This window comes from Perognathus longimembris, chromosome 15, assembly GCF_023159225.1.
Source record: "Perognathus longimembris pacificus isolate PPM17 chromosome 15, ASM2315922v1, whole genome shotgun sequence".
Classification (NCBI taxonomy): Eukaryota; Metazoa; Chordata; class Mammalia; order Rodentia; family Heteromyidae; genus Perognathus; species Perognathus longimembris.
Genome location: NC_063175.1, coordinates 29,058,319 through 29,075,900, shown reverse-complemented (window position 1 = coordinate 29,075,900; position 17,582 = coordinate 29,058,319). Strand labels below are relative to the sequence as shown.

Sequence of the window (17,582 nt, the reverse complement as noted above, 5' to 3'; positions counted from 1 at the left end):
GCATAAAATTCCATTGTGTATATGTACCACATTTTCCTGATCCATTCATCTACTGAGGGGCATCTGGGTTGGTTCCAGATTCTAGCTATGACAAATTGTGCTGCAATGAACATTGTTGTGCTGGTGGCATTACTGTGATTTTGTTTGTGGTCTTTTGGATAGATACCCAAAAGTGGGGCTTCTGGGTCATAAGGGAGTTCTATATTTAGCCTTCTGAGGAATCTCCACACTGCTTGCCAGAGTGGCTGAACCAGTTTACATTCCCACCAACAATGAAGTAGGGTTCCCTTTTGGCCACATCCCCTCCAACAATTGTTATTGTTAGTTTTCTTGATATATGACATTCTTACTGGGGTGAGATGGTATCTCAATGTTGTTTTGATTTGCATTTCTTTTATGGCCAGTGATGTAGAGCATTTTTTCATATGTCTCTTGGCCATTCTCATTTCCTCATCAGAGAAGTGTCTTTGTAAGTCTTTAGCCCACTTGTTTAGGGGGCTATTGGTTCTTTGCGGTTTTGTTTTGGAAGAAGGTAATTTTTTTTAGTTCTGCATATATTTTAGATATGAGGCCTTTGTTCGTTGAATGGCCGGTAAAGATCTTCTCCCAGTCTGTGGGCTTTCTGTTTATCTTGCGAGCTATGTCCTTTGCCTTGCAGAAGCTCTGCAGTTTGATGCAGTCCCATTTGTCCATCCTTTCTTTGATTTGTAGCCTTTCTGGGTCTTTATTAAGGCAGTTCCCTCCTTGCCAAGGAGCCCAAGTGTTTCTCCTACTCCTTCCTTTAGTGTTTTCAGGGTGTCTGTTTTGATTTCATGGTCTTTAATCCATTTGGAATTGATTTTGGTGCAGAGTGATATATAAGGATCTAGTTTTAGTTTGTTGCATGTGTTGAGCCAGTTTTGCCAGCACCATTTGTGAAAGAGGCTATCTTTCTTCCATACTATTGTTTTAGCTCCTTTATCAAAGATTAAGTAGGCGTAGTTCTGTGGGTTCATTTCTGGGTCTTCAGTTCTGTTCCATTGGTCTTCAGGCCTGTTCCGGTGCCAATACCAAGCTGTTTTTATTACTATAGCTTTATAATACAGCTTGAAGTTGGGTATTGTAATTCCTCCAGCAGTGTTCTTTCTGCTTAGGATTGTTTTTTTCTATTCTAGGTCTTTTATTGTTCCATATGAATTTCTGGATTGCTTCCTCTATTTCATTAAAAAATGGTGTTGGGATATTAATGGGTATTGCATTGAATTTGTAGATAGCCTTTGGCAATATTGCCATTTTGATTATATTAATCCTCCCAATCCAGGAGCATGGGAGGTTTTTCCATTTATGGATCAGATTTTACTGGAAATTTTGTATATTTTATTCCTCAACTTATAGTGGACTGCTAAAAACATTAATAATGCAAACTTTGTTTGAAGATAAATAACCCCTGTAAAGTCTATTTTGATAATTAATGGGATTAATTATCTGCCTGCGCAGTGCAGTTATTTTCATGTGGAATAATAGTTGATAATGGAAGACTGAGTCAAAAATTTTAAATAGCATATTTAATAATACCAATTAATTTTTGTATATAATCAAGAAGAAAATAGTGAAGTGATAATGTCTTCTCCCTTACTCAATAAAAACCTATTCTGTGAGTGTATTTTATTGACAATTTTGAACAGAGGTAAGCTCAAGTTTTATTGTTATTTTATTATTCTAAGTTATTTTCAGACCTTGAATGGTGGAACTGCTCAAGGCGAACCCTATCCCAAGTACCCCTAAATTGCTTTGAAATGTAGAACATTCTGCTGTCTTTTAAAATTCCACTTGCTCAGTGTCTTTGCAGAAAGAATATTTTACAGCACAGTGATTTCTATAATGTTTTTGATGCAGTGATTTTGTGAGTGCAAAGTGGAATAAAGCAGAGATGGTTTTCTGCCTAAGGAGGAAGGATGTTGCCTTAAAACAGGCCTACAGGTCCTCACTCACAATCACAGGAAGTCTCTACGACATTTTCCCTAAAAGGCAGGCAATTCCATGGAGGCCAACTTAATAATCTACTAGATAGATGTTATATCCATAACAAAACCACATGAGTTTTTCAAGTTTTACATGAGTATAATAAAACGCTCAAGATAACTTACTTGTAAAAGACGAGGTCCATTAGCACACATTTTGGGAACTTGTCATCCACAATCAAGTTGCCCCATTGCTTTAGGGAGGAAGTCTGCCCTCACATGGGAGATTATTTTCACTATATTTCTATGAAAGACTATATATAGTGCATGAGATATGGTCATCACTAGTTTGATTGTTTTCCATTTCTCCAATTTTAGTAAGATCATATGCAAGCACAATAAAAGATTCCATTTACAATAGTTAGTTTTGCACTGCAATAGCTGCCATGTTTCTGAATCACCACTGTTTCTTGGTTCATAGCTCTTGTTCACAGTAACTTGGTAGTGAGAATGATTATTTATTTACCTCAGACCTGCTGATTATGTCATGCATGCCAGCAACACCAGATTTCTAGAACTAGATTACTGGAGTTCCTTTAATAAAAGAGTAGTATATGTTTGTCTTAAATCCAAAAAATACCAAATATTTTGCATGCCTACATATCAAACAGAAATATATCTGAAAATCCCAGTGACCAGAGGTAGGTTTGATAGACTTAATATCTTCTTATATAGCAAGCAAGATATTAAAACTCTCATTCAGGTATTTTTAAGCAAAAATAAGCTTTCATAATTAAAAATAATAATATGGATCCTGACACTTTTAGTACAGTAGGATTGGCATTACCAGCCATTTTTTTTTTTAGCTGGTCTGTAAGGCAGTTTCTTCCAGGAAATGTGATCCTGTAGTAATTCACCCATCAAGACAATTCGATGCTTTAAAGGGCAGGATTTTAATTTGTAATCAAATGTTTTAGTTCATATGTCAATTCAGTTTGTATTTGCATGATATAAATTTCAGATTCATAATTTTTGTTGTGTTTCAAAGAATAACATTTGGCAAAGAAATTTCTATTTGAATTTATTGTCTCATGTCTTTTAAAAAATTTTATTAACTTACTTATTGTCAAAGTGATGTACAGAGGGGTTACAGTTTCATATGTAATACAGTGAGTACATTTCTTAACATTTAAAATTTTAATTTCAATTTAGTTTTAAAACTTGCTAGTATAATTGCCTCTAACATTTAGATTTGAATGTCATCAAGTTCCAAATTTTTAAAAACTCTGAATGGTCATTCTTTCATAATCTTAGTAGAAATGAAAAGATAAAAGCTAAAGATCACCTGTCTACTGGCTACCCCTGCATGTAATGGTGAGCCTTGAATGGGTCAGTTAGAGTTTAATCCATCGGACAACCAAGGACATAATCATCACTGTGATGCTGTTAAGTCTGGTGATGTTTTAATGATGTGAAAAAATACTTGGCTTTGTAGCAATATTTCTGGCTTCATAAAGAATACTTATTCCATATTTTGTTTTCTGTTTTCTAGTAATCGGGGCCACCAAAACATGTGAAAGTAACTTGATGCATGAATACAAACAGTGTTCAAAATATAAGAACTTCAAGGGATTGGATATGGCTGGCATATGTTATGGGAACTATATGGAATGGAGATCAGGAAGCAAATGAACAGATGTGTGGGGGAAAAACTAAAGAGATAAAATGCTGGGACATAGATCAAGAGGTAGAGCACTTGCCTACCAAATGTCTGGGTTCAATCCTGCATACAACAAAGAAAATAAAAATAAAGATAATAACTTGAAAGGTTCTGTCAAGGTATTAATCATGCATATAACAGAGCTTTCTGAGACATAGTAGTAGACTTCACTTTTTTTGAACTACAGTGTAACAAGCGAAAGGGATAAAATAAAAAGGAACAAAGGAGAAAGGGTAAAAGGAAAAGAATAAGGGAAGGAAGGAGCGAAGAATAGGAGGAAGGAAATAGGGAAGGGGAGGAGAGAAGGGAAAAGTGAGATGGAAATAGGAAGGGGAAATGGAGAAGAAAGGAAAAATGGAAGGATATAATAAAGGTTTCAGGGAACTTAAATCTTGTTAGGTATTTCTTTTCCTCCCCCTGGTAATTTCTCGTCCTGCAATTTTAAAGCCTAATCTGTTTTATAAAACTATACTTTCAGCATAAAATTCAGCGTCTCATCAATTTCCAAGAATACAATACAATATTTTCAACCACATGCCAATTGTTACCCAGCAGATTTCCATGACCATTTTCTATTGCCCCGCATGACTGAGATGTTGCACCCCCAGACTCATTACCTGTCTCTCCCACATCAGCATTGAATACCAACCACATCCTATGTTTCTGGAAGTAAAGTAGATTAGGTATAAAAATGGAGTCATGCAACCTCTGCTTTTTGCAGGTTTTTTATTTTTATTATAAAGATGATGGATACAGGGGTTACAATTATATAAGTCAGGCAATGAATTCATTTCTTTTTGGACAGTGTCACCCTTTCTCTTGCTCTCTCCAAGTTTTTCCCTCCTGTTCCTACCCACAAGTGTTAGAATTCATTTTCAACATAGTGTCCAGTGAGCAGCATTCCTGCACAACTTGCTTCTTGGTGTCAGCCTATGCCATTTAGCACAATGTCCTGAAATTTCTTCTATGCTATACTATAGCACTGGGTTTTCTTTTTTATGATTCTATACTATTCTTTAGTATGTGTGCACTAGGCTCCCTCTATCCATTACTCTGCTAATGGGCAGGTGGGTTACTTCTGGGCTACAGTGAATCACTCTCTTGATATGACTTTATATTTAGTTGTAAATAATCAATTGTTCCACCTACTCTGCACACATTGCTACTTTGCTCTTTTATTTTTTTAGCTAAGGTCTGGAAAATATGCATATGAGTTCACCTAACATTTACTCTAAAGAGTTCTCTTACTCAATGCAGATGTGTAAATGGCAATAAACTAATCCTTTTCAAGGTGAAATCACATTGTGATATGATAAATAATGGCGTGCTATCTGTCATTGCAGGATGAACCTGCACCTGCTGACAAACAGTGTAAGTCAGAGACTACGCAAGCTGCTTATTCGACTTCAACTGTTCCAGGCTCACAGGAAGTGTTGTACATCAATGGAAATGGGACCTACAGTTACCATAGTTACAGAGGGCTCGGGGGAGGACTGATGAACCTGAATGATGCTTCCAGTAGTGGTGAGTCTTGTAGATTGCATGTGGTGTGTCCATTTGGGAGTGGTAAATATTTTTCAACAAGAAAGTGAAAAAATAGAAAAAAAAAAACAAAAACAAGAAAGTGGATGCATCATTAAGAGTAAATGTCAATGCCAATGTGGTAAAAACATGGACATTTAAAACATAACATATGCCTCTTTACATGGACAGCTCCTTCTTTGGTTGTTTCTGTAAGAGTAGCAGCACTATTATGCAACTGAAGGATTGCTATTTTATTCTTCATAGACAAAAACAAGCTTAACTGGAGAAAAAAAACAAATGTTTTATTTTCTTAAATAGTGATACGTTCTGTCTCCAGTGCTGTAAAATACTGTTCATCAAAAATAGTGCATTTGCTTGGTATTCATAATGGTTTTTGACTTGGAAATTCTGAAGAAATAGAACCTTTTATCACAGAGACATACTTGGTTATGACTAGGAGGATATGAAGTGAAAGGAGGCAGGGCTCCCGTTCATCCATTTCTCAGTGATAATGGAGAAGTTCATCAGCAGTGAGTAGTGCCTTTTCCAGGGGTGATAAGTAAGTTCTTAGGGTAGTTTTTTTTTTTAATTGATGTGACACGATGTTTTCCAAATAAGTTTTTCTAAACAAGTTTTCCAAATAAGAAAAAATGTACCTAAAATATTAATATTAAAAGGACAAGGAAGGACTGGGGTATAACACACAGCTCTACAACTAAACTAGTAGTAGACAATATGGTTCTCTTACAAGTATTCAGAGTTCAGTCTTAAGTTCCAAAACAAGCAAAGACAAGAAATATGAAGGCCTAACTATACAAGTCAGGTTAAGAGTCATATATATGTATATATATATACACTCACACACATATGTACATACATATATATGTACATATATGTATATATATACACACGCACGAACACACACATATATTTACTACCACTCACTGATGAAAGACATGCAACTGTGCATTGCTTGTAGAAATGAAGAAAAGTACAAGTGAAATTTGATAGTATCTGAGAAAAATTCAATATACACTTAACACTTGACCCAATAATCTTGTTAGTATTCAATCTCCAAAGCACATTGATAAATGTACAAAGCAGAAATGCATGCAAGAGTAGTCATTACAGTGTTATTTGGAAATGCAAAGCAAAGTGTTATCAATAAAAAGTTCATCAATAGGTGGCTGATTGATTATTAGCTTGTATTCAAACAAGAATGTCACAGTTATCTATGAAAAGCAATGGAAAATATCCTTATATATTATTATACAGCTGATTCTGTGAGGTGAAAAGCACATACTGAATGCTAACACTTATGAAATGAAGATTTCTAGAAATGTGTGTATAGGCCATAATTTTTTTTAAAAAGTTTACATAGAGATAAGAATGAGGATTATAAAGGGAGGCAGAGAATGCACAATTTTTTGAATATAGTTGTGTTTTATACAGGATTTTTGATAACTTAGCTTTGCAACAATAGCATGTTTATACAATTATAAGAATGTTAGAGCACCTTAAAATAATAAGAAAAGTAATAAAGGTGAAATTTGTTTAATTAGTTACTGACATAGTTCCATAGACTGAACCTTTCCAAAGCAATTTCAAGCACCATAACTTGATACTGCCAGGTATTTAAGCCAGTGATAATACTTTACAATGATTTCCAGTAATCACACTATTATTTTAAGAATATTGCTTCTGTATTTTAGTTTAAAACAAATTTGCAATTCAGTTGGAGTTAGTGAAAACCTAAATTTTTGATAGGGGAAAAATATCATGAATAGTTATAAAACCCACAGGTTAACCAAACGCCTGGGATTTTGTATTTGAAATGGTAGTGGAACTGACCGTATTCCTTTGTCTTAAGAAGTATATTTTTTGTCTACACTGAAAATACCTAATGAACAAAGACTAATTTGAGTTTGAAATTTTGAAGTGGATGTGCTCTGTCTTTATTAGAGGTGAGAAGAGATGACAGTGTGAAAGAGCCATGCTTCAGAAAAATCACCTTTCTTTACAAACTAGAAATAAGTCAAGGGTTTTCTCAAGAGTGCTTCACTATTTACATCTCTAAGTTGGATTCTCACTGTTTGTAAGGAGATAACATTATCCTGCTCTTTCTGCCTGAAGATCTATGACCTTCAAGTTTTTATGACCTGTTTTCTACTCTAATCAGTTATTTCTTGTTCATCTTTTACAAAAAAAGTCAAATCTCCATATTAGTCAGACATAATTATACTCATTGCATCCTGATTTATTCGGTGAAGAATGTAATACAGGGCACACATCTACACACAATTATACTCTCTTGATGTCTATTCTTGAACTATATAGTGTGATGACACTCAAGAGTCAAATTGGAAACGTCATCAATACCAGGTATGCACTAGTATAAATTTACAGTTTGAATACAGAATAATATTAAGGTAAGATACATTTGTTTGGAAGTTTTCCCCCCAAAACCTTCAATATCATAGAAAGTAGAACCTGAAAAGGAGGTTGAGGATTCATTTCATCGCAATTTCTTTATTTAAAAAATAATAAAGAAAGACACCTAGAATGTTAGTTGACTTGCTCAAGGTAAAAAAAATGTGGGTTTAGGAATATTTATGTCATTTATTCTTTCATTTGATTAGAAGTCTCTTGAGTACAATGAAGGAAGTGGAGCTGTACCTCAAGTGGTAGAGTACTAGCCTTGAGGAAAAAAGCTCAGGACCAGCGCCCAGGCCCTGAGTTCAAACCCCATATTGTACCAAAAAAACAAAAACAAAAACAAAGAATACAATGAAGACCTACTTCAAACAGTCCTGACTCTGCAGCTGACTCTGCAGTAGACTCTTCAGTACTGTGTACTGAACATAAAAGACGATGTGATTTTCCTTGGACAATAGCTTTGGATAGAGGGTAACTGAGTTGAAATAACAATAATAAAACTACAATAATAAAGCAGAAAAAGAATATACTTCATAAATAACAGCTTTAGACTTCAACCAAAGAAAATTGCTCATACATCGTTGTAAAAAGACTCAAGGAAAATTAACATTGGCAAAGGAAATAATTAATTCCACGTTATAAATGCTTTTTTTCATTCTCTAAGAACCAGCTTACTTATAACACTAGTATTGACTCTTGCTGATTTTGTTGTGTTTAGTTGTGCTGGTTTTAAACAGAGGAAGGCATCTGAGTTGATTATGTACACAATTGACATTTTACGGTCTTTCTTCATAAATTCTGGAAACTCCAGATGTTCTGACTTTTTAAAAGAAAAATGGCATTATTTTGTTTATTATTTCTTCTTGTTTAAGACCTTAAAATAGTCATTCACTGTAACAGATTTGGAATTATGGAGAAAGCAACTACATGCATATGCATGAAACTTGAGAGCTAAAAGGGACCTAACAGATTAGCATTTTATTAGATGCCAACATTATATCTGATGGCTGACAACTCTAGGCAATCTGAGTTTGAGAATGCTTCATTTTAAGACTGTGGTCTGCAAAGTATGAAAGGCAATGTCAACTTCCAAAAGACAAAGTTGAATTAACTACAATTATGACTTAATATATAAAGCAAAGACAAGCAGAATTCAACCCATTAATTAGAGAAAGGCAGAATGTGTTGACAGTTGGAGGCATAAAACCAAAGACAAGGATTGAAGGACCAGTGATGCTTATAGAAACTTGTAAACACAGGTAATGATAACTATCACGAGCAGATTATACTTTGTGCAGGAAGAATGTGAATGCAGAAGAAAGTAAAAGGGCACCTTAAACAGCATTTTTATTTAACTTAATCAGTATTTGGAGATTTCTTTTGTCAAATCATTGTAACTTTGACAGAAACAAATTTGAATGGGGAGAATAGTTACTTTGAGAAACTTACAGATCTATTCTTTAAATTTCGGTAAGTAATACCCTAGCTGTGAAACCTAACTCTGATTCTTCTATGCTTTGGAAATTGAATACACAGTCCTCATTAAACTCTGACAGATGGGTTCAAATAAGTTCCCATAAATAAATGTGCACTCATGGAAATCACAAACCTTATGGTGTCCACTATTACAATCCCCTCAGTAAGACCAGACACCTTGTTAAATGCTCAATAATATTGGCTTAATAAGTAAAAACTTAAGAGAGAGAGAGAGAGAGAGAGAGAGAGAGAGAGAGAGAGAGAGAGAGAGAGAGAGACCATTCAGTTACTTTTGAGGAAAAAAGCCAAGGAAGTAAAATTTTGAAAATTTTCAAAGGAAGGTTGTGGTTCAGCGTGGATTGGTGGGTTATGTATTTATATTTGATATGCAAAAATCCCTAGGTTCTGTCCTTGAAGACATCTCCTAGGTATTTTTCAGTGAATGGCTGTAGTCAGTTTTACAAACTGCTGCTTAATTTTGAATAGAATGGTGATGGGAAGAGCTGGCCCATGTTGGAGACTTCGTGGCAAAGAAAGATTCTATCCAGTAACAGTGCCAGGGAGCCCCTCAAAGCCTTCATTAGCCAACTACCATTTGTTTAGAGCTGGCAAGGGTCTGCACCCACCAATCCAAATTTTCAAATTGGAGTATTATCAAAATGACAGAAGTTACAATTTGTATAAAGAATTTATTCAAATTATCTGACTGAAATGAGAAGCAAGCAAGCAGCCAGTCCTCCTATTATTATCCTGTCCATTTGCATAGGACTTTGGAATGCTTTTTTTCTATCAGGAAGTTCACATTGAGCTGTCTAAAGAGGGCAATTGTGGTTCATTGCAGCTTTTTCATTGGATCCCTTAAGTCTAAATTATGTGCATAATGCATCATTTAGCCAGGGATGTTTCCTCTCCACAAACTCCATGGGGCAGACTTTTCAATTTGTTTTTTCAACTCTCATATAAACTGGGTTGATATGCAGACCAAAAAAAACCAAAAAACAAAAAAACTCTAACAAGACCAAATTGTTATAATAATTACCATAATAACTACCATTTGTATGGCAATGTCTTGTTTGCCACAATCTTTACATCCGTTATCATCCTTGCTCTTTGCTAACATTCAGGATTGTTGGCTTTAAAGGTTCTTTTAATCAATGGCCTGTCATTATGAGTCTAAGGAAACTTGGCCGTCAGACTCACTCTCCTACCATAATTGGTTCACACTGGTTGTGAATGGCTTTGTAAATAGACAGTGTTAGGTATCGACACTCGGAAACATTTCTCATCTGAGGTTTTCAAAGGAGCACTTCTGTTCATTCACTGCCTTCTCTCCTCAGCTCCCATTCTGGACCACTTGTGTCTATCATATATAACCCATTTCTCCCCACCATTTTGCAGAAATGAGTTTGGTTAATAAATTAATTAGTGACTGCTTACTGCCAAATTAATTATTTTCCCTTTTGCTGAATCTCATGGTCATATCTGAAATCTTAGCATACAGAATAATAATAACCCAGGCCCCCTACATCTTGAACCTCTCACATCTGCTTCTCCTGCTTTGTTTCCAGGTGTTTTGAATACTTACGTCCTTTATTGCTGGGATTTCCCTGTCATACCATCATTTCCCCTTCCCTCCTCTTCTTTGGTACATTAGATCTTATAGTTTCAAATACAAGATACTCCCAAATCTGTGTATTTTCCCCCTCCCCCTCCCAGCTTTCAGATTTGTCTTCCAAACAGCTTGATCTTGACCTCCCAAGCAACCTCAGATATAACAAAGTAAAAGTGAATTTTTCATCCCCACTTACCCTAAAGCATGCCTCTGGGCTTGTCACATTCAGAAATAATATTCCTGCACATGACTTGCATCATGTGTCATGTTCTTTATGACACCCTTTCTGCTAACTTGACTTGGTTCCTGACTATGTTTTCTTCCTGTAAGTTTCCATGACACCTGAGGCGTATTTCCTATAACTTAACCTGTCTGCCTTGCATCCTTTTCTGTGTTAGACTGCACTGTTTGAGGGTAGGCAAGGAGAATTTGCTCTCTGGCCCAGTGTGAATAGGTGGCAGTCAGAGAGTAGTATTTAGTACTACACTAGATACATGAATGACTAAATGAAAGAAGTTGTTCTAATAAAATATGCCTCTTCAGAAATGTTTCACTAAATCCAAACAAGAATAAGAATAATCAGTTGAAATGGAGGAAATCTTCTTGAAGTTTGCTCTTTCTCTTAAAATCCCCAACAAGCACAGTTTGTAAAAATTGAAATATTGTGTTATATTTCAGAGAAATATTTTGAAATGCATAAATTTTACTTTAAAATGTATTCTGTTTAAGCCTCTGACTCAGGAAATAAATGATTTCCACAGCCATCCAATGACATGGACACCTTACCTTAGCAACTAAATGAATTTCTCTGCCTTGATATCTTGACACAAAGAACTTGTACAGCTTTGTGGGGTGGTGACCACTAACATCCTGCTCCACCAGACAGCTGGATGATTCTGTTTATGAAATTATACGTGGCCCTTACATAAAACTTCCTTATCCAAAGACAATGTTTACAAAACGGAGACTAAACGTGATTCAGAGACTGAAATGATCCCCTATAGTGAATAGGTGGCTCTTTGTATGGCTGATGATAAGATATTATGGCAAGAAAGGTTACTATGATCTAATTGCAGCAACTTAATTGGGATTATGGAGTTACTATATCTCAATAGAGGTCCAATTAAGCCTGAGTGAGTCATCAAAGTACATTCTACTACACATGGTGAAACTTGGTTTACAAAACATTAAAATGTATTAGGTTTAGATGTTTTTCCACAACTTGTCTAGCTTCTTATTTTTAGTCAACTTTTTTCTCCTGTGTGTGTTTTGATGACCTAATCAGGACAGTTTCTTCTTGAAACTCTATCCTCATTCTGTTTGTTTTCTCTTTCAAATACAGGTCTATTTAGATCTGTACTACTCAGCATGAGAGCCACTAGCCAAATCTGATTCTTGAAGCAGAAATGTGCTAAAATTGAATTCAAATTTAAACTCAGATCCTCCATTGTTATGGGATCTCAAACATTCAATACCCAAAGGCCACTGTATTGAACAGCACAGAGGAGAACTCCCATCTTGCAGAAATGTCTAGTAGACATTCCAGATTCACACCATTATATTGGCCTCTGTGTGGTTTGTTATTGCAGGAAATGTTTCCTACGTTTATCTCACTGGTTTTACTGTATTTAATTATTGATCACTTCTCAATGAAATAAATGGGGTGACTTGGCAACTTTGTGGGATATTTCAAGTGATGTGATTAATATTTAATATCCTTAAATAGCAATACTTTTACTTCTCACTGCTTGGCTTTTAAAAAAGAAACTTTCAGGTATTTGGAGACGCTGAGTAAAGCTAATTCATATACATTTTGTAACATAGACATTGGTAATTCTAAAATAGGCTCACATTGGTTTAAAACTAGACACAAACTTTAAACGAATTTGTGACACAAGCTGAAATTGTGTGATGTTTGGGAAAAGCCAATCCAAATACATACATACATATATACACACATGTACATGCATGTGTATATATGTGTATGTGTATGCATGTATGTATATATACATATGTATGCATATATACCAATGCATATACATATATGTATATATGTGTGTGTATATAATACATATATACAATGGAACCCTACTCTTCAGAAAGAATGATATTGTACAGTTTGTAAAGAAATGGAAAGATTTGGAAATCATTATATTAAACGAAGTAAGCAAGACCCAAAGAAATGTAAGTAGCATGGTTTCCCTTGTTTGCTGTAACTTAGAATGTTCCTATACATCTACAAGTAGACATACTGGATGATAAAAGAGAAAAATATATACCTGGGCATGATAAATCATACAAGTCTCTTCGCATTCACACAGTGAGACCAAAGGAATGATATTCTTAAGGGGATCACAGAGGCTCAATAGCTATGGTACATAGGATCATATAAAGTGATATTTATTGGAATGAACTCTAAGAAATGGAACAAGATGTGTATGTTTTTTTCTTCCATTTGTGTTTTTGTTTTTTGTACCTTTAGTCTTATCTGTAAGTTTATCTCTCTTTGGAGGATGGTTATGGGGAGAGCGTGGAAATGTTAAGACAAATGGTGACCAAATACAGCAGTGGTACTCTGTAGACACTATGTTGAAAATGACTACAATCATTTTTATGGACCCAGACAAAACCAGGAGTGGAAAATGTAGACAATGACTAATTCAATTTCCCTATGGAAAGTAATTTTTTGGCTTCCTAGAAAGGTGGTACATGCTGAACTACCCAACTTATTGGGGGAATGGGAGGGAAAAACTGGAAGAAAACGAGAGAAGGGCACTCTTCAAAAAGAAATGTTCTCATTATCTGTCTTATGTAACTATAACCTCTCTGTATATCACCTTTACAATAATAAATAAGTAAGTAGAATGTAATTGTGGCACAAGCTGAAATTGTGTGATGTTTGGGAAAAGCAGATCCAGATCCCAGGTATTCGAATTGTAATTGCATGTTTGACACTGAATTCCTTTTATTTCCAGCTTTTCTATAAAGTATAATATATATATATTATATATATAAATGTGAAAAGGCTCAAATAAATGATGCTTATTTTTCAATTTTTTAATAACTGAAGATTGTGTTAATCATTTGCTGAAAAAAATTGCAAGGAAATTGCATTACTTACCTGCAAAGTCAAATGAAGCATCTTTCCAATTTTTTCCTGAGTCTTCATATCTTTGAGTTTCTGTGGATCAGAGATCCTCTCAGAAAGGTTCTTAAAGGATTGCTGAGTGACACTCTGCTTCCCCTGGCCCTATCCAGCATGTGTAATGGGCTTTGCAGTTCAACATTGATCAAGCTCTTCTAGCAATTGCATCTTACATGCCTATTCTTGGACCTAAGTGTAAGGGGCCTTACCGCACAACTTTGATCCCATGAGAACTGTATGCTGTGCCTACTCACTGAACAGAAGCAATGAAAAAGAAGGCTCCCATTAGTATTCTAGGCCCTTCCGTCTTGATTCTTCTGGTAAACAGTTCAGAGGCTTTCAGGTGACCAGACTCATTATGGTTAGCCTGGAGTGTTTTCCTCCAGGATCTCCTTTGAACTTTGATCCATTCTCTGGGGATCTATTTGAACAAGCCAGTTAAAATTCACTGTTGGCAGCTTCTTCTGTAACCCTGGAAGGAGCTCTCTTTGGTAGTTCAGCATGTACTGCCTTTCTAGGAAGTAAGAAAATTACTTTCCATAGGAAAATTGAATTAGTCATTGTCTACATCTCCCACTCCTGGATTTGTCTGGGTCCATAAAAATGATTATATATTTAACATTTAAATCTCTTAATGTTTCATGAAGCATTGTAAACATTTGAAAAAAAAAACTTAGAGGTGACAAGTACAGGCATCTATCTCCATATTCTGTTTCTTAAAATTTATTTAATCTTCATATTTACTTCCAAGATATATTGACAAAGAAGATAAGAGGTGAAGATCTTTGACATAAATACTCTGCATTTCATATGAGTTCTAGCTTCCTTCAGAGTCCTGGGTTATTGTAAATTGAATGTGGACATTCTTTGTAAACATACAAGAGAACCACAATTGCTAGGTTTTATTTCAATTTTTAATAAGTCAGTTTAAGGACAATCTACTATTTGTTTCACTTCTATCATTTTTTGATCGACACAGTGAATGTCTGTTTTCCTCTTCTTCACCTTAAATTATGAACTGTAAGAACAGAAGAAAGATGCTCAAGAGTAGCAGAATCCACGCACCTCCTTGCACTCCCGCTTCTAAGACAGCAGTGTTAAACTGACCTTTGCTACATGTCACTCAATTTCTGAAGAAGAAAAAACTGAGGTCAATAAAATATCCTTATTATCTTTGAACACTAAATTGATCCTCCCACACTGGTTCCCTTGTTCTTCTACACAGAGACCCTCTTGTCTTTTCATGTCCTTTGAAAACCTAGACTTCCACGTAGGAAAAAAATGTATGTGATGAACGCCTTATTGAGATTATTTAGTTTAATGTGATAATATCCAGTGCTATTTCCTGAAAAATCATGCAGATTTTTCCTCTGTTGCTGAAAACTACCCCACAGTGTATGCTGTATGTGTATATGGGTGTGTGTTGATATATATATATTTATATATATACATACACATGTATACATACATTCCTATATGTATATATGCCTAAATATCACATTTTCTTTACCCAGTCATCTGTTGATGAACACTTTGATTTCAATATTTTGCTGCTGTAAGAATAGTATTGCAATAAACATGATGTGTGCAGCTATCTTTACTATATGTTGACTTGATTCCTTTGGGTTTAACCCAGGAGTCATATAACAGAATCCTATGACAGTTCTAATTTTTAGAATTTTTTAAGAACCACCATACTAGATAGATTCCATAATGATTGCCCTTAATTTACATCTTACCAGCCATGTATGAGTTCCTTTTTAAAAACCACATTCTCCCAGCATTTGCCACTTTTTATTTGGTTTGGTTTTATTTGGTTTCCTTATAATGACTATTCTGACTAGGGTAAGATGGAATTGAGTTGCAGTTTAAAATTTTATGGCTAAACATGTTAAACATTCTTTACTTTTCTATTGGACATTTGTGCTTCTTGTGAGAACAATCAGTTTGATCTGTTTGCTTATGTAATTGATTTGATTCTTTTCCAATATAATGAAAAGTAAACTGTGATGGCCATTTTATTTTCTAGTTTTTAAGGATTCCTTCGATTACTTAAGTATATGTGTACAAAAATTAAAGAATGGATCATTTTGCCCTTATGCAGTATATTTGATTCAACTTAAGTTTTAAAAGTTTTGCATCTTTCTCTGTAGGGTTCTATTTTTGCCTTTTCTACCAGCCTCAAATTGGCTGGAAACAGAAGCATGCTAAGATTCTTTCATTCATGAATTGCTAAAACTGCTGTCTTAACAGCCTTGTTGGCATATGCCTGAAATTCCAGGCATTCAGGAAGTAGATCAGTAAGATTGAAAAGTTCAAGGTCAGCTCCAGCCAAAAAGTGAAATGACATCTCAGCAGTGTAAAAAAGCTCAGTTTCAGACAAGTAATTTCAACAACAAGGGAGAAATGAGTAAGAGGATCACAGCCCAAGGTCAGTCTTGCATAGAAAGTTGGAGACCCTATCCAAAAAAGTAACGCCATAAAGGTCTGGGGCATGGATCAAGTTGTGGAACATATGACTGGCAGACATAAACCCCTGATAATTTCCCTTCCCTACACGCACACATTAATAGAAAATAGAACTTTTACAGGCAGGTCTCAGAGATTGGAGTTTTGAGCTATTAAAAGATTCAACAAAATCAGGGTAGGGGATACTGATACTTACAATGCTCCCTAAAATTAAAATTTCAAGACTCATAATGGCCTTCAAATCTGTCTGTGAATGTAAAGGTATTCAAATTAACCTGTAAGAGTTGCATTATGTTTTGCTTGTGGTTTCGATTTTCAGCATTTTTTTTTTTTTTTTGGTCATAGGCCTTGAACCCTTTGGACATTGTCCCTGAGCTTTTGCACTCAAAGCTAGCACTCAACCGCTTTGAGCCACAGCACCTCTTCTGATTTCTGGTGGTTAATTGGAAAAGATGCTTTTTTTCTTTTTTTTTTTTTAATCAGTCTTGGGGCATGAACTCTGGGCCTGGGTGCTGTCGCTGAGCTTTTCACCTCAAGGGTAGTGTTCTACCACTTAAGCCATAGCACCACTTCCATCTGGTGGTTAATTGGAAATAAGAGTCTCAAGGGCTTTGTTATACTGTGATCCTCAGATCTGAGCCTTCTGAGTACCTAGGCTTATAAGCGGGCAGGCATGAACCACCACTGACTAGTTTTTGCATGTGAATAATCCTCAGCTTTACTAGAAAGCAAACTAGAAATTTGGTGAATAGAAAGTTAAATTAACTACTTCTTTTTTCTTCTTATACCTTAAACAGATACCTAGCCTAAAAGTGATAGACAAACTGCGCTTGGTGCATTTAAAAACTGCTAGAACATGTATCTTAGCACTTGTTGTATACCTTATAGGAAAACAACTATTTGGGTTACTTAATGTTGATGCATCCATGTTTATTAAATCAAAAGGGAAAAATCTAATGGTGTGAAGAAGTTTAAAGCACATGGAAGCACAATTGTAGGAGACTTCAACAAGACACAAATGTGTGAGATAGAAATGAATGCAATTTGAACTAAGCCACAGAGAAAGTATAGCTCCCAATGACAAAAGACATATAACATTTTCTCCTAATCAAAGCTTAACTTCTCTGAAGATGGAGCAAACTCTGACCTTATACTAGCAGAACCACAGAAATTATAAACTTGCAGAAGTAGTGAAAGAAGATTTGTCTGTATGTTTAGGTTAATAAGCTAACAACTGTCTTTAGCACAATAATTTAGAGT

At 35.2% G+C, this 17,582-nt stretch overlaps 1 protein-coding gene across 7 annotated transcripts in view; it reads left to right on the top strand.

Moving 5' to 3' along the window:
• Nucleotides 1-17,582, top strand: part of Nol4 (nucleolar protein 4) — a 264,138-nt gene that overhangs the window by 238,641 nt on the left and 7,915 nt on the right. For all 7 annotated transcript variants that reach the window (XM_048363202.1, XM_048363200.1, XM_048363199.1 and 4 more), the window contains one exon: nucleotides 5,004-5,184. In XM_048363202.1, coding sequence (XP_048219159.1) covers nucleotides 5,004-5,184 — 181 coding nt within the window. The remainder of the gene's footprint in view (nucleotides 1-5,003; nucleotides 5,185-17,582) is intronic.